The sequence below is a fragment of the Sus scrofa genome, chromosome 13 (genome assembly GCF_000003025.6).
Source record: "Sus scrofa isolate TJ Tabasco breed Duroc chromosome 13, Sscrofa11.1, whole genome shotgun sequence".
Classification (NCBI taxonomy): domain Eukaryota; kingdom Metazoa; phylum Chordata; class Mammalia; order Artiodactyla; family Suidae; genus Sus; species Sus scrofa.
This window is the reverse complement of record NC_010455.5, coordinates 45,619,762-45,640,034: the sequence shown is the minus strand read 5'-3', so window position 1 is coordinate 45,640,034 and position 20,273 is coordinate 45,619,762. Positions and strand designations below refer to the sequence as shown.

Below are 20,273 nucleotides of genomic sequence, written 5' to 3'. Positions count from 1 at the left end.
CTGGCCCAGGAACTTCCATATGCCACAGGTGCAGCCATTAAAAAAAAAAAAAAAAACAGGAGTTCCCGTCGTGGCTCAGTGGTTAACAAATCCGACTAGAAACCATGAGGTTGCGGGTTCGATCCCTGGCCTTGCTCAGTGGGTTAAGGATCTGGCATTGCCGTGAGCTGTGATGTAGGTTGCAGACGCAACTTGGATCCCGTGTTGCTGTGTCTGTGGTGTAGGCTGGCGGCTACAGCTCCAGTTGGACCCCTAGCCTGGGAACCTCCATATGCCGCAGGAGTGGCCCTAGAAAAGGCAAAAAGACAAAAAAAAGTAAAAATAAATAATTAAAAAAAAAAACAAAACCAAGATATGACTGAGAGTGGCCCAGCTGGCAGGGCCAAGATTGAGGCAAGGTGAGTGAGGCACCTACTGTGGGTACCTAATCAAAAGGGGTGCCAAAGACTGAGTAAACAAGATAAGCAGTATTTCAGTGCAGTTTTTTTTAAGAATCAAAATTCACACAAAAACCCGTGATTAACAAAACGTAAAATTTGCAAATAAAGGCAGGATCATTTTTGCTGACATTTTTCCCTTTTGCCTAAGGCTCCGGTTTTGCTGAGCATAACACTGTTACAGTGCAGGGATAGAAATTGTAAGCAGGCATGTTTGGATCTTAACAAGAATCAGTGTCGTTATGCCAGTATTTCCCAGACTGTGTCTTTTTGAGTCAAGGTGGAACCAGGTGGGGAAGGGGTTCTGTTGTCTAAGTATGGAAAACAAGGCATTTTTCAGTCTTCTTTCTGAAAATTCCTATTGCACTTAAGCTCCTTATGGTTTTGAGAAGGTCTCAGAAATTGCCCAATTTATTTGCCTACTGAGTCTTTTTCCACATAATCCAGAGAAGATACTTTGGAAAAACTTTCTTGATTCTCAGGATGGATCTAAGTCAGGCTGGCATGGTGAGAGGGGAGAGATTTGAGGGTCTGGGAGAACTCTGAATTCTCAGCCTTTCCCATGTAAGCAGCTGCTTATTCCATCTGTGCAGAGGGCAAGGCAACTCAAGCCCAAGTTGCCTCAGGAAGTCAGATGAAGGGCACAAATTGACTGAGATGGGGATTGGAGATGGAGAGAAGGAAGGGAAGTTTCCATGGCCACACTGCCCAAGGTCTTGATGCTTTCCAGGAACCCACTCACAGCTTGGCTGGGTCTCTTGTCAGAATGGGAGCAATAGGTTGGTGGCAGCTTTGCTTCTGTTGATGAGAAGAGAAGAAGGGACAGGATAGAGCCAGGCCATACTTCCTCTCCCTCTTTCTGTGGATTCCCTGCATCCCCAGCCAGAGGTCTGAGAACCTTACCTGCTGAGATACAGGTCTCTTTGACACACACTTTCCTGGGTGTGTTCATGAGAACCACGGAATACCAAGTTTTCTGCAGAATCAAGAGATAACAGAAAGCACTCTGGACCTTTTCTGTTGCGAGTGTGATCTGTGGACCAACAACATCAGCATCTCCTTGAAACTTGCTCAGGATTCAGAATCTCAGGGCCAATCCCAGTTGTGGTAGATCTAGATTTTCATTTTAGGAAAGTCCCTAGGTGAATTGCATGCTGATTAAAGTTTGAGCTGTCTTTGAAAGTCTGGAGATCTAATTCAATCCCTGCTTCCATCACTGACTCCCATCCTTATCCCTGATTTCAGGCAAGTTGCTCACTGTTTTTTCTGTTTCTATTCCTCATCTGCAGGTACCAGTGCCTTTCTCTCTAGAGATGGAGGCACCAATAAAAACTACCTTAAATCAAAATTAATGCTAGAAGCAATAAAGATTACTTGATAAATTAATTCTTACCTAAAGAACTTTATTCTTTAGCTTGAACTTAGAAGACCTTGATTTTTTAAGAGCCCCCAAATCACGTCTCTTTTTCTGTACAATGCACCATTCTGCATCCATTCATTGATTTATTCATCCATTCATTTTTCTAATCCCTACTCTTTCATGAATTCTTCATACTATCCACCTATCCATTTAAAAGCCACCCCATCTCCCTGGCCTCCACTGTATCCTTTCATCCATTTGTCACTTCAGAAGGAAGTTCTGTCATATACATAATACCATGAACTTTTATGCCAATATTGATACTTTGTCACCTCCCAGCTATGGTTAGGTAAGAACTTAAGAAGCAAGGATCCCAAGTTTACAAGTGTACATTGTATACTAGCTCTTAAATCCATAAACCACTTTCCTCCAAACCGCTACCCTCCCTTATCTGCTGCCCCACACTAGTGGGAAATGCATAAACCTAGCAGGGAAGAGAGGGTTATGGACAAGTGGGTTTCATAAATGTATAAATTCATCTAGGGATATGATCTCAGGTGTTGAAGGTCTCAGTGCATTCCATTATTTAAAAAAATAAAATGAAAAGAAAGAGGGAGGAGTTCCCATTATGAATCATGGACAACATAGTGTCCATGAGGATGCAGGTTCGATCCCTGGTCTCGCTCAGAGGGTTAAGGATCCGGCATTGCAGCAAGCTGCGGCATAGGTTGAGGATGCGGCTCAAATCCAGTGTTGCTGTGGCTGTGGTATAGGCTGGCAGCTGCAGCCCTGGGAACTTCCATATGCCTCAGGTACAGCTTTTAGGGAGGGGGAGAGGGAAGGAGAGAGGGAATTTAATCCTTTAGACCCAACAAAGTCTAGGGTATAGCTTCTAGTCTGACCCATATAAACTAAGTCTGATGTTAAACACCCTCCTGGTAAAGGCAAGGAATTACAAGTATTCACCTTTTAAGTTGTCCTGAGTGCATTCTTGCCTCTCTCAGTGGTGATTCTTTTTCCTGAAAAAATTTTTTTTTCAGTTATCCATGTACACACATCCATTCTCTTTCAGATTCTTTTCCCATATATACTATCACAGAATATTGGGTAGAGGTCTCTGTGCTATACAGCAGGTCCCTTTTGGCAAGTCATTGCATATTCTTGATGGCAGTCTTTAATAAACATTTTATAGATATGGAGCAAACAGAAATGTGCACACATCATCAGCTGCAGCTCAGTGAATCATTACACTCAGGACACCACTTCCCAGGTCGAGCAGTAGCCCACGACCACGCCCAGTAACTCCCTTACCCCCTCCCACTTGCCACCCTCCCTCCTCTCCAAAGTAAGCAGTCTCCTGACTTCAACAGCTTGGGTGAGTTTGGGATAGTTTTTAGTTTTATATAAATAGAATCATACTATGTATATTCGTTTGTGTCTGGCATCTTTCACCTCTTAAGATTCATCCTTGCTGTTGCATGTAGCAGTGATTTGTATTTATAGTCGAAAACTAACCATGAACGCAAAGGATATTTTGAATTGCTGTTGCTGGATCAGAGCACAGTTCTGCTGATGGATCTTCTCTTTGCCTCCTGTCCCTCAAACCTCTAATAGCCCTCCTGCTATATTCCTTTTACTCACAAAAATAAAATCTAGGAGGTCGGAGGCAAGTTTTAAAGTAGCTGCTGACCTTAGGCAAATTATTCCAACTGTCTGTTACCCACTTGAAAAATTGCATAACAAATTCCTAGCACTCTTCTGTATGACACTATGCACGAAAATGCTTTAAAAATGACAAAGAGGGGATGAGAGAAAGACAGTTAGACTGTCCTGCCTGTTCTGAGTACTTTGTGTATTAACCCACTTAATATTCGCCTTCATCCTAATAGGCAGCTTCTACTGTTATTCCCATTTTACAGCTGTGGAGAGTGGGGCAAAAAGCAGTCCAGGGTCTCGCCTGAGGAGGCGCAGCTGTAAGGGACAGAGGTAGCATGCGATCTCCAAAGCCAGGGCTCTTCTCCATGCCCCATGCTGCCTTGCAGTTGCTTTATCAGTCCCACCTGCAAGTGCGGGCAGGTCCTCCCAAACTCCCAGTGACCCAGAAGAACTGCCCTCTGGCTTTTGTTTACCTCCCTGGCTTCGTCCCTGCCACTCTCCTCTTACTCACCATGCTCCAGTTACACTGCCCTTCTGTCACTTCTTAGAGCACCTGGAACTTTCTCTGGTACAAAGTGTTATTCCTCCTGCCTGGATTAGCTCCCCAACACACACCCTCCCACGCATGCCTTACCCGGCTCATCCTCTGTGTTTCACCCTCATTATCACCAACACCGATCCTTCACCAACACTCTGTCTAGGGAGAGTTGATCTTTTATTCCCTATCTTAACATCTGAGTTTCTTCCTGCCTCCTGATGGCTGTATAATAACGGTAATGGTGCGTTGATTTAGTCCTCTAGTCATCGGTTTTCCCTGTACAGTGGAATATCCTTATAAGGCGTTACCTGAAAGGGCCAAGTTCACAGTGGTATTCACAGCACCTAGGCTCACAGGGCTGCATCAAAAGCCCATTTGAAGAAACCAAGCAGGTCTATTCCCTGCTGCCTGCTCTCTACCACCAGGGAGCCGTTTCGCTTCTGTCCTGTGGAGTCAAGTGTTTCCTGAGCAAATACTCTGGTGCGATCTGCTTGTTGACTTGGGCTAATGGATTCTGGAAAGCAGCCTGGGGTCAGTGTGAGCCCAGAGCAGATGCTGGCAAATCACTTTCAACTGGTTTGAATTTTTTGCGCATCCTTTCAATTAGCAATAGGCTTTGTGGCAACGCAGCCACAATCCCCCACAGAGCTGAGGAGTCTTTAAAATTGACCCCACATGTTTCCCAAAATGCTGCTCCCTGATTTCCCCCCTTTGCGTGTATCAGGATGTTAATGCCCAAGTCAAGAGGTGGAAGGTAAGAGACCTCCAGTCCAAACCTGAGTTTTGATCCTTTTTGTTTTGTTTTGTTTTGTCTTTTGTCCTTTTAGGGCCGCACCTATGGCATATAGAGGTTCCCAGTCTAGGGGTCTAATTGGAGCTGTTGCCACAGGCCTACACCAGAGCCACAGCAATGCCAGATCCTAACCCACTGAGCAAGGACAGGGATCGAACCCACAACCTTATGGTTCCTAGTCGGATTTGTTTCTGCTGCGCCATGACGGGAACTCCCTGAGTTTTGATCTTGATCAGGGTCATTGTTGTAACTACCAGGTTTGTCAGAGAAGCCATTTAGTCCCATTGTAACACTTGTCACTCCCCAGCCACACTGGTTCAGAGGCATGTTCCTGTCACAAGGCTGCTAAAAACACAACCTCTGTCATTGGGGAAGCCAGAATTGGTCACCAGAATTAGCCATGGCCTTCCCTGGAACAGGCTGGTTATTAAGAGGCTGATCTTCACTTTGGGCCAGTCTCATGGTGCAGAAAGGCATGGGGAGATGGCCCTTGCCTGAAGGGTGGGCAGGTTGGGGGAATTCAGGAGTGCCTGCTTCCACCCGCGTCCGGCCTGGGCCTTAGCCTACGTCTGCTCATCTCAGCAGCTGCTGAAGGAAACTGTTTCACATGTCTTGCAGCACTTTTCCTGGTACCACAGGAATAGATGGTAGATACGTGCCTGCGAGCACTTATGACCTAGTGATCACTTGGGACCCACCAGTGAGCTGGCGACCAGGGTAAGGAAGGTGCGTCAAGAGCTCCAGGTTTCAGATGCTTCAAAGAGCAGGTTGGGGGGTGGGGGCGCAGGGGATGTTTAGACAGCGAAGGACTTAAGCACAGGCAGTTCCTGAAACCCACTGAGGGAAGGACAGGCTAAGAGCAGGTGTGTGGAGAGGAGTTTAGAGAGAAAAGAACCTTGCAATTTCCCAATTTGAGAGACATACCACAGCTGGAATAGTGGAATGCATTCATCCTTCTCTAGAAAGAGGGCATATCGCCCAGGCTGATGGTCACTTAGGTTTGCCATAGCGGATGGAACAGGCTTCACCCCTGCAGCTCTAAGAGGGTCAGGGCCAAATTCTCCTTAGTCTGCAATCAGCAGCAACTCCAGGATTGGAACTGTCTGATCAGTGGTTCTCAATCAAGGTGATTTGGGTGATTTTGTCTCCCAGGGTATATTTGGCACTGTCTAGAGATGGTTTGAGTTGTCAACCCTAGAATGGGCAAGAGTGCCAAGGCATTTAATCGGGGGAGGTCAGGGATGCTGCTATAAACCTCTTGCAGTGCACAGGACAGCAATCCCCCCCACCCCCCAGAATTATCCTGCCCAAGATACAAAGTCTACCAAGGCTGAGAAACCCTGATTTAGTGACTCTGGGGGTATGGGCTTTCCTGGAGTAGAAGCACCTTTAGTTGCAAAAAAGATTGCCCTTGAAGATCTGTCGCAAGTCTGGCCCAGTGTTCTTCTAACCCTCCAGGGTGTCTGAATCCCCAGAGGCATTTGTACCAACACAGATTTGGATTCTGTAAGTCTGTTGCATCTGCCATTGCCCCTGGTCTATAGATCACGCTTTCAGTAGCAAGCATGTGTTCAAAATCTCTCCCTCTTCTTCCCCTGCTCTCTCTCCCTCTCTCTCCATCCCTACTCCCCCAGCCTTCCCCATCATACTCTGCTCAAACCATCCCCAGTCCTGTCACCAAGGAACATGTGGTAGTGGTTAAACTCCACGCCCATATGACAGGTTCTCTCCAACTGTTACCAATTTGAAGTTCTGGGTGTTGATGAAATCCATCACCTTAGTTGGAAAAAGAATCCCAAGGGACCTGAGCAAACTATACCCCTACCCACTTAAGTCAGCTGGTACCCCAAAGATGTTTTGGGCACAGTCTTAGACATTTAGCCAAGGTGCAGCCTACGATTTTGAGGATGCTGAAGCTTAGTACAGCCTCCCAGATAGGACATTCACATTCTAAACCAGAGATTGAAACTGTTTCTAGAAACAGCCAGATAATTGAGTATTTTAGGCTATGGGTCATGTAGTCTCTGCAGCAGCTACTCACTTCTGCCACTGGAGTGAGGAAGCAGCCATAGACATCATGCAAATAAATAGGTGTAGTTGTGTTCCAATAAAACTTTATTTACAAAAAAAAAAAAGTGCATAATGAGCTTGTTTTGACCCAAGAGCCATAATTTGCAAACCTCTATTCTGAACAATTCCTTTTCCTTCATGTCTCTGCTTCAGTTGAAAAAAGAAAAATTTGGAGTTCCCGTCGTGGCGCAGTGGTTAACGAATCCGACTAGGAACCATGAGGTTGCGGGTTCGGTCCCTGCCCTTGCTCAGTGGATTAACGATCCGGCGTTGCCGTGAGCTGTGGTGTAGGTTGCAGACGCGGCTCGGATCCTGCGTTGCTGTGGCTCTGGCGTAGGCCGGTGGCTACAGCTCCGATTCAACCCCTAGCCTGGGAACCTCCATATGCCGCGGGAGCGGCCCAAGAAATAGCAACAACAACAAAAGACAAAAAAAAAAAAAAAAAAAAAAGAAAAAAGAAAAATTTTATATATATATATATGTATATTCATATATATATATATGGAAAACCTTTCTAAATCATTATTAAAGGTTGTAAACATATAGAGGGCAAAAGTGAGTAGTAGATACTCTTTCTTTCACTTCACTGAAATGTGGACACTTCTTTCAGGCTGGCAGAAGTACAGCTGTCTGTCTGCCTTGGCCAGTTTTTTCTTTTTTTCTTCTTTTTTTTGATGCAGGGAAGGAATAGGACTAGAAAGGGCCATAAATAAGGAACAGAAGTAGGTGCTAAAAAAACTGCCAGAACTTTTAAGTCCGCATTTTTTTCTCTCTGTGCTTGAGTGAATACCTTTTGCTCTTAGAATAAGTGGGAGAAGGGGGACACTGCAAAGATTGTGTTTCCCTTCCATCAGATCCAAAGCATTCTTTAAAGATAATGATTTTTCTCATTGTCACTGGCTTCTGTTGAGGCCTCCTATTTGCAGGAAGAAGGAATGGGGAAAACTGCTTGGACCAAAACGCTTGAGTGTTGCTTAAAGCACCCTGGCTGCCTTTTCATGTTGACAGTTTAACCACAGGGAACCGCAGGCTACATTCTATACTGACCTCTCCTTGCGGGGGCACGTCCTGTTGGACCTGGGAAACCTACAACCCCCACAGTATGTGGACATTTGTGTCTGTCCCGGCCTCGCTGACCCCAGGGATAAGGATAAATCAAGGCCTTTAACTCCATGGTCACCATCGAGCACCTCTCACATAGCCGGCTTTATTTGGAGGGGAAAAAACTCTCTCTGCCTATGAATAAGACACTTCCCTTTGAGAGGAAAGCCACCTGTGTCTCTCGCTGCTGAGTGGGATCTTCTGCCAGGTTCTTCAGAATGTGTTGGGACACTGACAGTGCCAGTGTTAAGTGTGGGGTGAGATAAGCTCTGTGGAGAACTTAGCTTGTGGTATCCACCTCCCATACCACAGCTTGCTTATACACACACACACACACAGTCGTGGCTTGGGCTGTAAGAAAAGTGCCTTTATTGCAGGAGAGCAGAGTGGTGTTTAGAGCCTTATATTGATTTGCAGTGTTTTGACACTGAGTCTCAAGCTACACAGACAAATGGAATAAAGAGTTGCATTTCCTCTGAGTGCAGAAGTCAGCCCCAGCTGCAGTTTGGAGGCACAAATTACTTGTATTATTATTTTAGTGGCTCATCTTCTTGTGAACATCACAGTGTGTCTGGTCCTCTGTGGGTCGTCTTCCTCGGGTTCATTCACATCATCGCACATTCCGCAAGTATCTGCCTTTACAACTGGCTAGGTGTAAATTTCTTGGAGCATGCGCACTTTCATTGGGGACCTTCAGGGCTTGTTCACTTTCTTCCCACATATCCAATACCAGGTACTGTGATTGGGGCTAGCAAACAGGAGCCAGCTCCTGCCCTCTTGGAGCTGATAGGCTTGCCAAGGAGATGGAGTGGAAATCAAAATTATACAAATTTATGACAACTGTGATGAAGCTTAAAAATGAAAGGGTTTTTTTTTGTTTTTTTTTTTTTTACCCAACCATCACTACAGCTTTTGAACCCAGATACTGATGTTATGCCCATTGTATAGATGCATCTCAAGAGGTTCAAAAGTTGCCCCAAGTCACCCAGCTGGGAAGTGGTGGGATTGGAAATGCCACTGGCTCACTCTGGACAGGAAACATGTGTATGTTCTTTCTCATCTTTTACCTCAGACTTCTCTTCAGAGCCTTCTTGCATACAGGCATGTGTAAAATGGCCCATGTTACCCAGAGATGGGCAATCATTGTGTGCCTACCTCTAAACAGAGAGCCTCTGTGGTTAATTTCATACTGGCCAAATCCAGAATCCTTATGCAGACATCACGGTGCTCATGTCTCTCCAAAATCATGAACTAAAGGCTCCTGAAGGCTGATTTTCCCACCCACACATCTCCTGGCTTACGTTTAGGTACAACTGAAAGCAGACTCTGAGCTTAAGCATTAGGGCACTTTTGTCCTTCCCAGAAGCCACCCTTTCTTGTACTTACCTCCTCATTGAAATATGCATCTGTTCCCATGCAGGATGTTTTCTGAAATGCATGACTTTAGGGCTTATAAAAGACAGGTTCAAGAAGATAGCATGTTTGGGAATGTATAGTATTTGCGAGATTATTTATCCTAACCCTAATTTATCCTAACCCTAATTCCATTCCAGGTACAGCAAAGATCATTGTGCCTTTTGTTTCTTGGTGGGATTTCTGAAGGATTTTTTTTTTCCCCTCCTGACTAGGTTTATCTGCTAAGGCTAGTCATTCATCATCTTGCATTGCTATCTTCTCTTCACCTTCAGATTGGGGAGGTTCTGGAAGTGATTAAGCTGGTGTAAATCAGCTTTTATGATGGGTATGACATCACAGATAAGCAGCTTGCAAAGTGGGAGTTGGAGGATTCAACTCCTCTTGCCCTGACAATTATTCCAGTAATGAAATTTAAAAAAAAAAAAGTGCCTGGAAAGTATGATGTATGGATAATTCCTCTGCAGGCATGTCCAACATTTAAATTGGGCTGTTTAATGAGAGCATTACATTATTTTTACACCGTTATCATTAAGTTATAACCTACATCAGGGAAAGCAAACAAAGACATAAACTGCATCTCAAGGAATTTTTACGTGTGCATCATGTTATAATCATCACCCAGATCTAGGTAGAGCAAATTCCCACACCCTGGAAGTTTCTCTTGTTCCCCTCCCACTCTCTTGACCTCTGTCACTACAGACAGCCTTAGCCTGTTTTTGAACTTCATATAAGTGGAACTGTACAGCATGTACTCTTATGTGTCTCCACATTTTCTGTGAAATTCATCTATGTTGTTTGGAGCAATTATTCATTCTCATTGTGTAGTGTTCCATTATATGATGGTTTCTCCACTGGTGTCTTATTGACATTTGGGGCTGGATAATTCTTTGTTGCAGGCACTGTTCTATGCATGATCAAGTGTTCAGCAGTATCTCTCTAGCCTCTACCAACTAGATACTAGTAACATCCCCAACCCCGGTAATTTTTCCTAGAAGTGAAGACCATTGCACCATAGAACTATACTGCAATTTAAAAATTTTTATTTGAAAAAAACTTCAAACTTGTTGAAAAGTTACAAAAATGGAGCAAATACCCATCATATATTTATCTAGATTCATCTATTGTTAACATTTTACCCGTGTGGTTTATCATTTACTTTCTCTTGCACATGCATGTGTGCATGCACATGCACATATACACAATGTGTTTATGAAACTTTTGAGAGCAAATTACATCCATCTTGGACATCTACTACCATATATTTCCATGTGTATTTCCAAGAATAAGGATCTTCTCTAACATTATCATAATCAGTTAACCACAGTAAATTTAGCATGATATATTTATTAGCTCATGCCCAGTTTTTGTCAATTGAGGAAAAATTATCCTTTATAGCATTTATTTTTGATACAACACAGGTTCCAGTCCAGGATCAGGTATTATGTACAGCTGCCATGGTTTGTTAATATCCTTCAGTCAAGAACTTTCACTCGGTCTTTTTCTTTTAGAATACTGATTATTTTTGAAAACAGTACAGTCCCTTTTTCTTAATAGCACATTCTTCATTTGGGGTTTTTCTAGTGTTTCCCCCTGCATACATCCAGGATAAGTATTCTTGACTGAAAGACTATGTAAGTGAGAGTGTGTCCTCCCTAGGACATCCCATCTGGGAGGACATGATGTCAGTGGTACCTCATTGGTGATGGAGATGGTCAGAGTGTTGACTGACTTCTCCATTGTATAGTTACTAAGTTTTCTCTTGCCAATAATAAGCAATATGTGGGGAAACACTTAACACCCGGCAAATATCCTGCTCCCCAATCACATTTTACTGCCTAAATTTAGTACCTTTTGACCTACAATGGTTACTGAATGATGCTCTTCCACACCCAGCATTCCTTCTGTTTATACACTCCTGCCTACTATATACAAGAGTCTGCTCTTTCCCTCCTCTCACTTATTCACTGATATTTTATATGTTATCAGTAAGGATTCATGAATTCTGAGTTTTCCGGTGGTTTATAAATCATTGCTGTTTTAATGTTCAAATTGCTCACCTTTAGCTGTTGGGATCCCTTTGTAGTTGGGTCCCATGTTCTTCTGAAAACCCTCCCATAATTTCTTATTTTTAACACTTCCTTGCTTTTTGGCATAGCAAGATGTTCCAAGCTCATCCTGTCCTGGAATCAGCCATTTCTCCAAAACTCCTGATTCCTTTTAATAGGGAATGGTAGAAAATACTATAATTTATTTAACCTTTTTCCTGTTAATTGACATTTGAGTTATTTCTAGTTCTAGAATATTATAAAGAAAGCTTCTCTGAATACCCTTGTACATTTTTGGACCAATAATTTCTTTTGTGTATATAATCAAAAGTGGCAGTGGAGAGTCATAGAACAGCAAGGGCCCACTGTATAGCACAGAGAACCATATTCAGTATCCTCTAATAATAGAAAAGAATTATTTTGAGTACAGCACAATGATTATATACAGCAGAAGAATATAACAATCATTTTGCTGTATAGCAGAAGTTAACACAGCATTTTTTAAATCAACTATACTTCACGAAAGTAATTTTTAAAATTTTTAAATAATAATAAAGGAAGTTCCTGCTGTGATGCAGGGGATTAAGGATCTGGTGTTGCCACAGCTGTGGCTAGGATTCAGTCCCTGGCCCAAGAACTTCCATATGCCATAGGGGCAGCCAAATAATAATAATAAAAATAAGAGGAAAGTTACAGAAACTCCACTCTGGTTAAATACTCAACAGAAATGAGTATGTTAGGTCCAAAAAAATGGACATAGTTATTCAGAACAACTTTGCTCATAATTCATATATGTATGTATACACACATATATATACATATACACACAGGAGTTCCTGTGTGGCTCAGGGGTTAAAAGCCCAACATAGTGTCCATGAGGATGCAGGTTTGATCCCTGGCCTCACTAAGCGGGTTAAGGATCCAACGTTGCCACAAGCTGCAACATAGGTCACAGCTGCAGCTCCGATTTGACTCCTAGCCCAGGAACTTCCATAAGCCACCAAAAAAAAAAAAAAAAAAAAAAAAAGGCACAGGTATTCAAAGCAACTTTGTTCATAATTCATATATGTATACACACACACATAGACACATATATGCACACATATTGTGTGTGTGTGTTTAGCTTTAGCAGATATTGCTTAAGTAGTGTTTCAAAGTGCTCATGACATTAATTTCGTGAAGGGAGCAAAAATCGTTGGCCCTAGTAGGTGGGGTGGAATAATCAGTGGCAGGGGTTATAATGGGCCAGTGCAATCCAAAACCATGTTGTCTGTGACCAGAAATGGTGAAATTGCTAATCATTTCCATTGATCATGAGTGGAAAATGCTGAGATTTTTGCCACCTGCTCCATCCTTAAACTGCTCTTTAGAGCATACTGCTTCAAGATGGGCAAAATGGAAGTTGCTGAAATCAAGAATCTCCTGCTACCTTCAAAATGGTTTTCATCTCAGTTATGCCAGTGGCAGCACTTAGGGAATGCAGGTCCCTGCTGTTAGAGAGCATTAGGGTTACTGCTTGGTTTTAAAAAGTGCCTTCTCAGGGGAAAGAGGATTAACCCCCCTCACATCTTATGACTCCTAGAGGCCCATTTAGAACCATGGAATAGTCATTTACTAGACAGCCTGAGAGTAAATATCCCTCTGTATACACCCAGGGAGTCACTTAGTTTTCAAGACATTTGAGGTAGAGGCTGAGGGACAGCAGGCAGAGCAGGAGTTTGCTGGAGGCTAAACATGGACGTGAACTGAGCCACTCTCATAGGACTAGATTCTAGGCTTAGCTCTCTAGCTTGAACCTTCTCCCTCCAAAATCTCTCTCGTGTGCAGTTTATAGTGCATCATTTAAACCAAGGAGGTGATTGGAGCACTGCATAAAGTGAAATTCTAAACAGAAGAAACAGCATGTATCAGACACACAATGGGCTCTTAAGTAATCTTGATGAACCTATGAAGGAATTCATGACTAGAAGAAAAAAAAAAAAAAACTTTCTGGATGCGTTTTAACCAAGTGCCCCCTCTGAGTGGACACTGGCCCACTGTGGAGGGGAGAGACCCCTACTACATACTTGCTGAGAGAGCCTCTATGCAGTGTACAACTGTATAACTGTCCCAAGCGACCCTGGATAAATGATGGTTCAAATAACCCACAGTGCTGCACATCTGTATTAATTAACCTCTGTGGTCTTTTCTTCTGTCTACCCCAGGCCTCTCTGCGGATGGTGGCGCCAAGCGCCAGGAACACCTCTCCCGGTTTTCCATGCCTGACCTCAGCAAAGACTCCGGGATGAATGTGTCCGAGAAGCTGAGCAACATGGGCACGCTGAACTCGTCCATGCAGTTCCGTAGCGCAGAGTCCGTTCGCAGCCTGCTCTCCGCCCAGCAGTATCAGGAGATGGAGAGTAACCTCCACCCACTCGGCAACCCCATCGGGTACAGAGACCTGCAGGCCCATGGAAGGATGCATCAGAGCTTTGACTTTGATGGGGGCATAGCGGGCAACAAGCTGCCGGGGCCAGAGGGCGTGAGAATCCAGCCCATGAGCGAGCGCACGCGGAGGAGAGCTACTTCCCGTGATGACAACCGCCGCTTCCGACCTCACCGGTCCAGGCGATCGCGACGCTCCCGCTCAGACAACGCCCTCCACCTGGCCAGCGAGCGCGAGGCCATCTCTCGATTAAAAGAAAGGCCCCCCCTGAGAGCCAGGGAGGACTATGACCAGTTCATGCGCCAGCGGAGCTTCCAGGAGAGCTTGGGCCAGGGGTCCCGGAGGGACCTGTACGGCCGATGCCCCCGTACTGTGTCGGACTTGGCTCTGCAGAATGCCTTCGGGGACCGATGGGGACCCTACTTCACGGAGTACGATTGGTGTTCCACTTGCTCCTCCTCTTCGGAGTCTGACAACGAGGGCTATTTCCTAGGCGAGCCCATCCCCCAGCCCGCCCACCTGCGATATGTCACGAGTGACGAGTTACTACACAAATACAGCTCATACGGCCTTCCCAAGTCTTCCACGCTAGGAGGCAGGGGACAGTTGCACAGCAGGAAAAGACAAAAGAGCAAAAACTGTATCATTTCTTAATCCAATGAGGGTCAGGGACCAGGGGAAGATGGGAGCTAAGAATGTACATTCAGAAACTTGCACTGTTTTAAATTTTAAAGCGCTTTGGGGGTGGGGGGTGGCTCCAGGGAGAGAAGAAAAGAGCACTCTGTTGATGGAGATAGGGTGACTGATTGACTCGGTAGGTAGTCACAGTTCTTGGCATGTTGAGTATTATTTGCACATTTCACTTTGGAAACGCTATAGACTCTACAGAGGCCAGGGTTGGTCACCTCCTTCCCGTCCCTCTGTGTCAAGTTGCCACTGGCAAGATGGCAAAATTGTTTCCCCGCTCGCTTGTAGCCTCTCTGGTTCTCTTACTTTTAGGACCCTTTTTCCAGTAAGTAATTTGTTTTATTAGCCAGGACCCAAGACTAAGTTATTTACATGTCCATTGTAAATGCAATGTAAATGAGAGTTCTGATAAAATATTTTTGTATTTTGTAATATCAAAGGAATTTCTATATCGTAGGACTCAGTGGCGACTTGCATGCACATCTAGCATTGTCTTTGAGTAGGACTCCAAGGTGGTCAGGACCACTTTTTTTTTCTTCTTTCTATACAAATTTGTTACATGTCAGTGAGACCTTTTTCAAAGGAGTTTACCCAATTTGGCTTTTTGTGGCTGAAAAAAAAAAATTACCTATTACACCCAAAGCATTTGATGCTCCATCCTATCTTAAGGAGTCATCCTTAAGTTTGCTCCCACCCTCAGTAGAATCTCTTCTCTACAGAGTGATAGTAATTTTTTAATTCATATTTGCCAACGTAACTTTTGCCAATTTAGAAAAACCAACCAGTGTCAATCCAGTTCCGTGAGCAACGCCATCCCTGCTGGGGACACTGAAGTTGCTTACCATTGATCTGTCCCTTGGGGAAAATCAAGTGACTGTGAGTGGTGCTGTTGTGTGGTGTCAGCATGACATTGTTTTGAATGTGGCATTATTTTCTGGTGCTCATGTTTCCTGGATCGTATTACCTGCTTTCTTTTACCAAGGCAGACAGAACAGCTGCCTTAGCCTGACAACCGGTTGTCCTCAGCGCAAATGAACTTCAGCATTGGGAATTTCAGGACAGAAAGGTTCCAAGGGGCTCTGGGAGTGATGGTGTGTTCTAGGTCATAGGTCATATGTAGAGAAGGAACAGATCAAAGTTAGAGACTTGAAAAGGAATATGAAGGAAGAGCAGAGCAGAGAAGAACTTCTGAAAATGGAGTAGAGGAGAGGCAGTGACCACTTTGAATAGCCCCCCATGCTTGTAGGAAAGAAAGATTAACATGCTCCGTAACCAGAGTTTCTGGGTTACCTAGAAAGGTTGAGCTACCCAGGAGATTTCAGTATAGTGGTCTTGAAAAGCACATGTTATTGAAAGAAGGATTTCCATTTGGAACTTTGGGGACCGTCGGTCAGACAGAAAATGGGCTCACAAGTGAGTTTGCTTAAAGAAGACATTTAACGGTTGTGTTGTTTATAGTAAAATAAAACCTCCTACCTTGCTTCAGTTACAAATGAAGCACTTGCTTTTACTTCCATTCTCCTCCTCCCCTTTGTGGATTGTGGCAGTTGAAATAATCCATCGGAGGACCCACCTTTAGTGAGGTGTACTGTTGATATAGTACAAAGTGCATCTCAGTGGCCGTCTGCCACGGTGAGGTGAGCGTGGTCTCTTTTCAATAGTAGTTAATATTTTCTAGTATTTTTTAATGGAGAGAATGTGAAAAATGGCTTTTCAGACACCATCCCAAGTGGGTCTGGGGGAAAGGAAGGCTGTCAGGATGTGGAAATGGCACTCCGTTCAGGATGTATTAAAATAATTTGCTTTTTGGGTGTTAATATGACATTTGTCATTGTCACTGATGTTTTTTAAAAAAAAAAGCAATGCAAATGTTGGTTGTGGCTGTTTTCCGCATGCTTTCTTCATATCTAAATGCTTCATTAATTATCCAAGCCTCTGGAGAATTAACACTATTACGTTTGTATAGTAAGTTTGTAAACTGCTTGGCAAACTGAATAAGAAATAACGTGCACCACCACGTGACCAACGTGGCAGGTTTCTGGTAGAAATTGGGCGAGTCCAATTTGGAGTTCTGAGTTCCTTGATTGATGAGAATACAAAAAGGCATTTTGGATAAAGAAAAGAGAGGAAAAAAGAAGTTAGATCGTTTAACTTAGCCAGCAAGTGAAAATAAGGTCTGTCCTCTAGCCTGGAATCCAAGGAAAGAAATTCTCCTAGTAAACATTGCTTTCTAACTCTGTCCTTTTTAGAGTACCTCTTAACATGTCCCAGATGAGGCTTTAACCACCATCCACAAAAAGAAGAAGGTGGCCTAGAAACTGACACATAAGTGGTACCCAAAGGGATGAGAGGAATAAGCAATTTCAGATCTAGCTGCCCAGGAGCATCCATCTGCTGAACTGGTCAGAGTTGGAGGTATGATGAGATGCAGGCATCATGGTCAGATGGTCCACAAGCAAGATCACCTCCCTCTATGTCACCCCTGCAGCTGTCACCTCCTGACCGCACATGCAGCCGGACACTATGGAGAATGCCAACGGAGGACAGCTAAATCCTCACGATGAGGATGGAACCTCCAAGTGAATGCCCTAGAGAGAGCAGGATGTCACTCTATTGGGAGTTCCACCTATTAGGAAGCACTTACATATCCCAGAATCCCATTCCCCAAAATTCAATGCATTCTTTTCTGAGGCAAGATCTGAGGGTCCTTATCTGATTTCTCCATCATCGCCAGGAGCTCTTGGTGATTCATGTTTCACCTGAGGGTAGAGCTTGCTCCCACCTTTTTCTTAGATCATCATTTCATCTTTCATAGACTGTTTTTATAAAAGTAATCTTTTCTCGGTTTCTTCTCTAATGCCTTTTGTTTGGCTTTATTTCCTACCTCTCCTCATACTGATCTTCTTACCTTTTAGATAAAACCACACTTTGGAGTTCATTTCATTTCCTGTTGCTGCTCAATTCAGTGGCAACGGAACTGGTTCTTTCCCAAGTAGAAGTCATTGACAGTTTCCTGAAAAGCTCTGCCGATGCTTATCACCCTTGTTACCGTGAACAAGTTTCTTAGCAGACTGGTGGCATTCAAGTACCAATCCATCTGTCATATAGTTTGGGGTTCCTACCAAGTGTGAAGATAAAAGAGGTCAGGGAAACCAGGACCACACTTCCTGGTTTTGCACATGTTTAAGTGGGGGGAAGTTTTTAGTATTGGTTGTTTGACAAGCTCTTATCACATTCTCCTTCTCTTCCCTGGTCTTTCCCTTCCACCTTCAGCCAGCCCCACAAACAAGCAATTTTGCCTTTCTCCTAGACCTCCTGATAGCACTTTTTCATCCTCTTTTCCCATTCTGTAGGATGTTTCTTTGATACAAGAAGATTTTATCTTTTCCCCCTGCAGCAGCTTCCTGCTTCTTAGGTACCAGCCAGTGGCTAAGTTCAGGTGGGGCCAGTGATGCCATCTATATAGCACATGCTCTGTCATCCCAGCATCCTGAGCACATGTAACCAAGATACCACTGCCTACTTCCCAGAGAGCAAGGATGCAGCTGCAAAAATCTTTGCAACACTCCAAACAGCCAGGACTGGCTGATCAGAACTGATTTTATTTGCCTGGTGACAAATCCTATTTGTGAAATGGCTCTTATTTGTCTTTCCCCACCTGAGCTCTTTTGTCATGGACCCAAAACAGTTCACCATCATCCATAAATAATTGTGAGGCTCCAGTTCCTATGCCCTTGTATTGCAGATGCTTAAAAAAGGGTTTTTTATTTTATTTTATTTTATTTTTTTAAAGCTGACTTCTTTAGGCTAAACAAAAACACACCTCTTCGGCCTCCTTTTCCATTCTCGTGTTCTTGGTCAATTATAGGCAGCCTTCTATTCACCATTTCACAGAGGTCAGATAAGAGTCCATCTTATTCTTGGTCTAATCCTACCTTCTAACAAGAAATAACACAAATATTTAAATTCCAAGGCGAAGTGCTCTTTGCGTGTTTCTCTCTAACAGAAACCAGATGCTCCTGTGTGAGGAGGAGGCTCTATCTATAACAAAAGGAAGTGGACGATGGATTCAGTTTTCTGAGGATTTCATGCCAAAAGGGTTGCCCTCAGCAACTGCTCAGCACCTTCGGGGCTTTGAAATGGGCTCTGTGGACAGCGTTCCCTGTGCAGGACTCCGCCAAGCCTCCTCTGCCGATTCTCAAGGCAGTTCCAGATGGCCGCCTTTTGAGGTACATTTCTCAAAGCACAAGAGAAACAGAAACGAGAGTTGTCCTTGCCTCCAATGGTCAGTCCCTCTGGGGCCTCAGCAGACACCAGAGCCAATTTGACCACTTGGAAGCAGTCGTCAAGGTTAGAATTGCAAAAGATCTTAGTCTTTTTCCATTTTCTCATAATAGAAGGCCCATCAACACAAGACTCCTATGAAACATGACTTACTGTTGGGAGGTATGCTGTTTTATAAGCTTACTTCCTGCTGACAAAACTAGCTATCCCCAAGGGGAATAAAAAGGAGGGGGTGGGGAGTCACGTAGTGTTAGAAAACATTTCTGTGATTTAGATACGATGAATTTGTAGGATAGAAAAAAAAAATGTCTTGTTCTATCCTGAGAGTTTTCTGAGACATCCCTCGCCCTGCTCAGTATTTGCCCATTGATGTTCCATAGGTCGCTGACCACGCTTTTCTAAATTTCTCAGAGTTACTCACCAGTTAGGTTATCTAGTTAATTTCCATGGTTTTCCATCAAGCATTTTGGTTCCATCATAGACCCTGACTTAACATTCTAAGGCCCCTGGGTCTTCCTTTTTCCTTAGAAAGTTAGGCCTTTGGCAGTTTTCCATCTTCTAAACACATCCTTTCCTATGCAGGATCACTTTGTCCAACCCCCACGTGAATTCCAAGTGCATAAACAAAACCTCAAAGGGCCTGAGAAGGTGAGGCACGCCAGAGTCTGTGTTGTGTGTCAATGTCAAGCTATTTGTTAAGAAGGTCTGCAGTGGACCTTGGGTGTGGGCTCTGCCAGAGACTGTCGTGAACACTTTGCTTGAGATCCGTGCCCTGTAAAATGAATATGATGTTTTACTGATGTCTGTAATACATTTGTAAACTTCCAATAAAATTTGAATAAAAGAAATGATGCCGTTCGTCTCAGTCTTCCCTTGCTTTCCAGGGTTTTGGAAGTCTTTGCCTTGGAACATCTCAACAGAAGAGAGAGGCTGCATGGGTCAGTGTGAGGATCTGCTATGAAAAAGGAACTGGTTGTTTCAATCAGGATTTCTCAGCCCGGGCACTCTGAATTTTGTTGTCGCCCATTCCTTGTGGCAGAGGACCGTCCTGTGTGTTGCAGGTTGTTTAACAGTATCACTGACCTATACCCACTAGATGCCAAGAGCACCCCTGCCCTGAGCTGTGACAACCAGACTTGTTGCCGTACCACACCCATTAGGATGGCTACTATTAAAGGAAAAAAAGAAAATAATGTGGGGTGTGGATGTAGAGAAATTGGAACAGTTGGTGGGAATGTAAAATTGTACATCTGGAGTTCCTGTTGTGGTTTGGCGGGTTTAGAACCCAACATAGTATCCATGAGGATTTGGGTTCGATCCCTGGCCTCGCTCAGTAGGTTGAGCCATCTTTGCTGCAAGCTGCGGCATAGGTTAAAGATGCACCTCATCTGGTGTTGCTGCGAATAAGGCATAGGCCAGCAGCTGCAGCTCTGATTTGACCTCTAGCCCAGGAAGTTCCAC

At 44.0% G+C, this 20,273-nt stretch overlaps 1 protein-coding gene across 5 annotated transcripts in view; it reads left to right on the top strand.

Moving 5' to 3' along the window:
- PRICKLE2 (prickle planar cell polarity protein 2) overlaps positions 1 to 19,663 on the top strand; it is a 347,924-nt gene extending 328,261 nt beyond the window's left edge. For all 5 annotated transcript variants that reach the window (XM_021069189.1, XM_021069188.1, XM_021069190.1 and 2 more), the window contains one exon: positions 13,621 to 19,663. In XM_021069189.1, the coding sequence (XP_020924848.1) occupies positions 13,621 to 14,495 (875 nt within the window). In that variant the 3' untranslated portion in view covers positions 14,496 to 19,663. The remainder of the gene's footprint in view (positions 1 to 13,620) is intronic.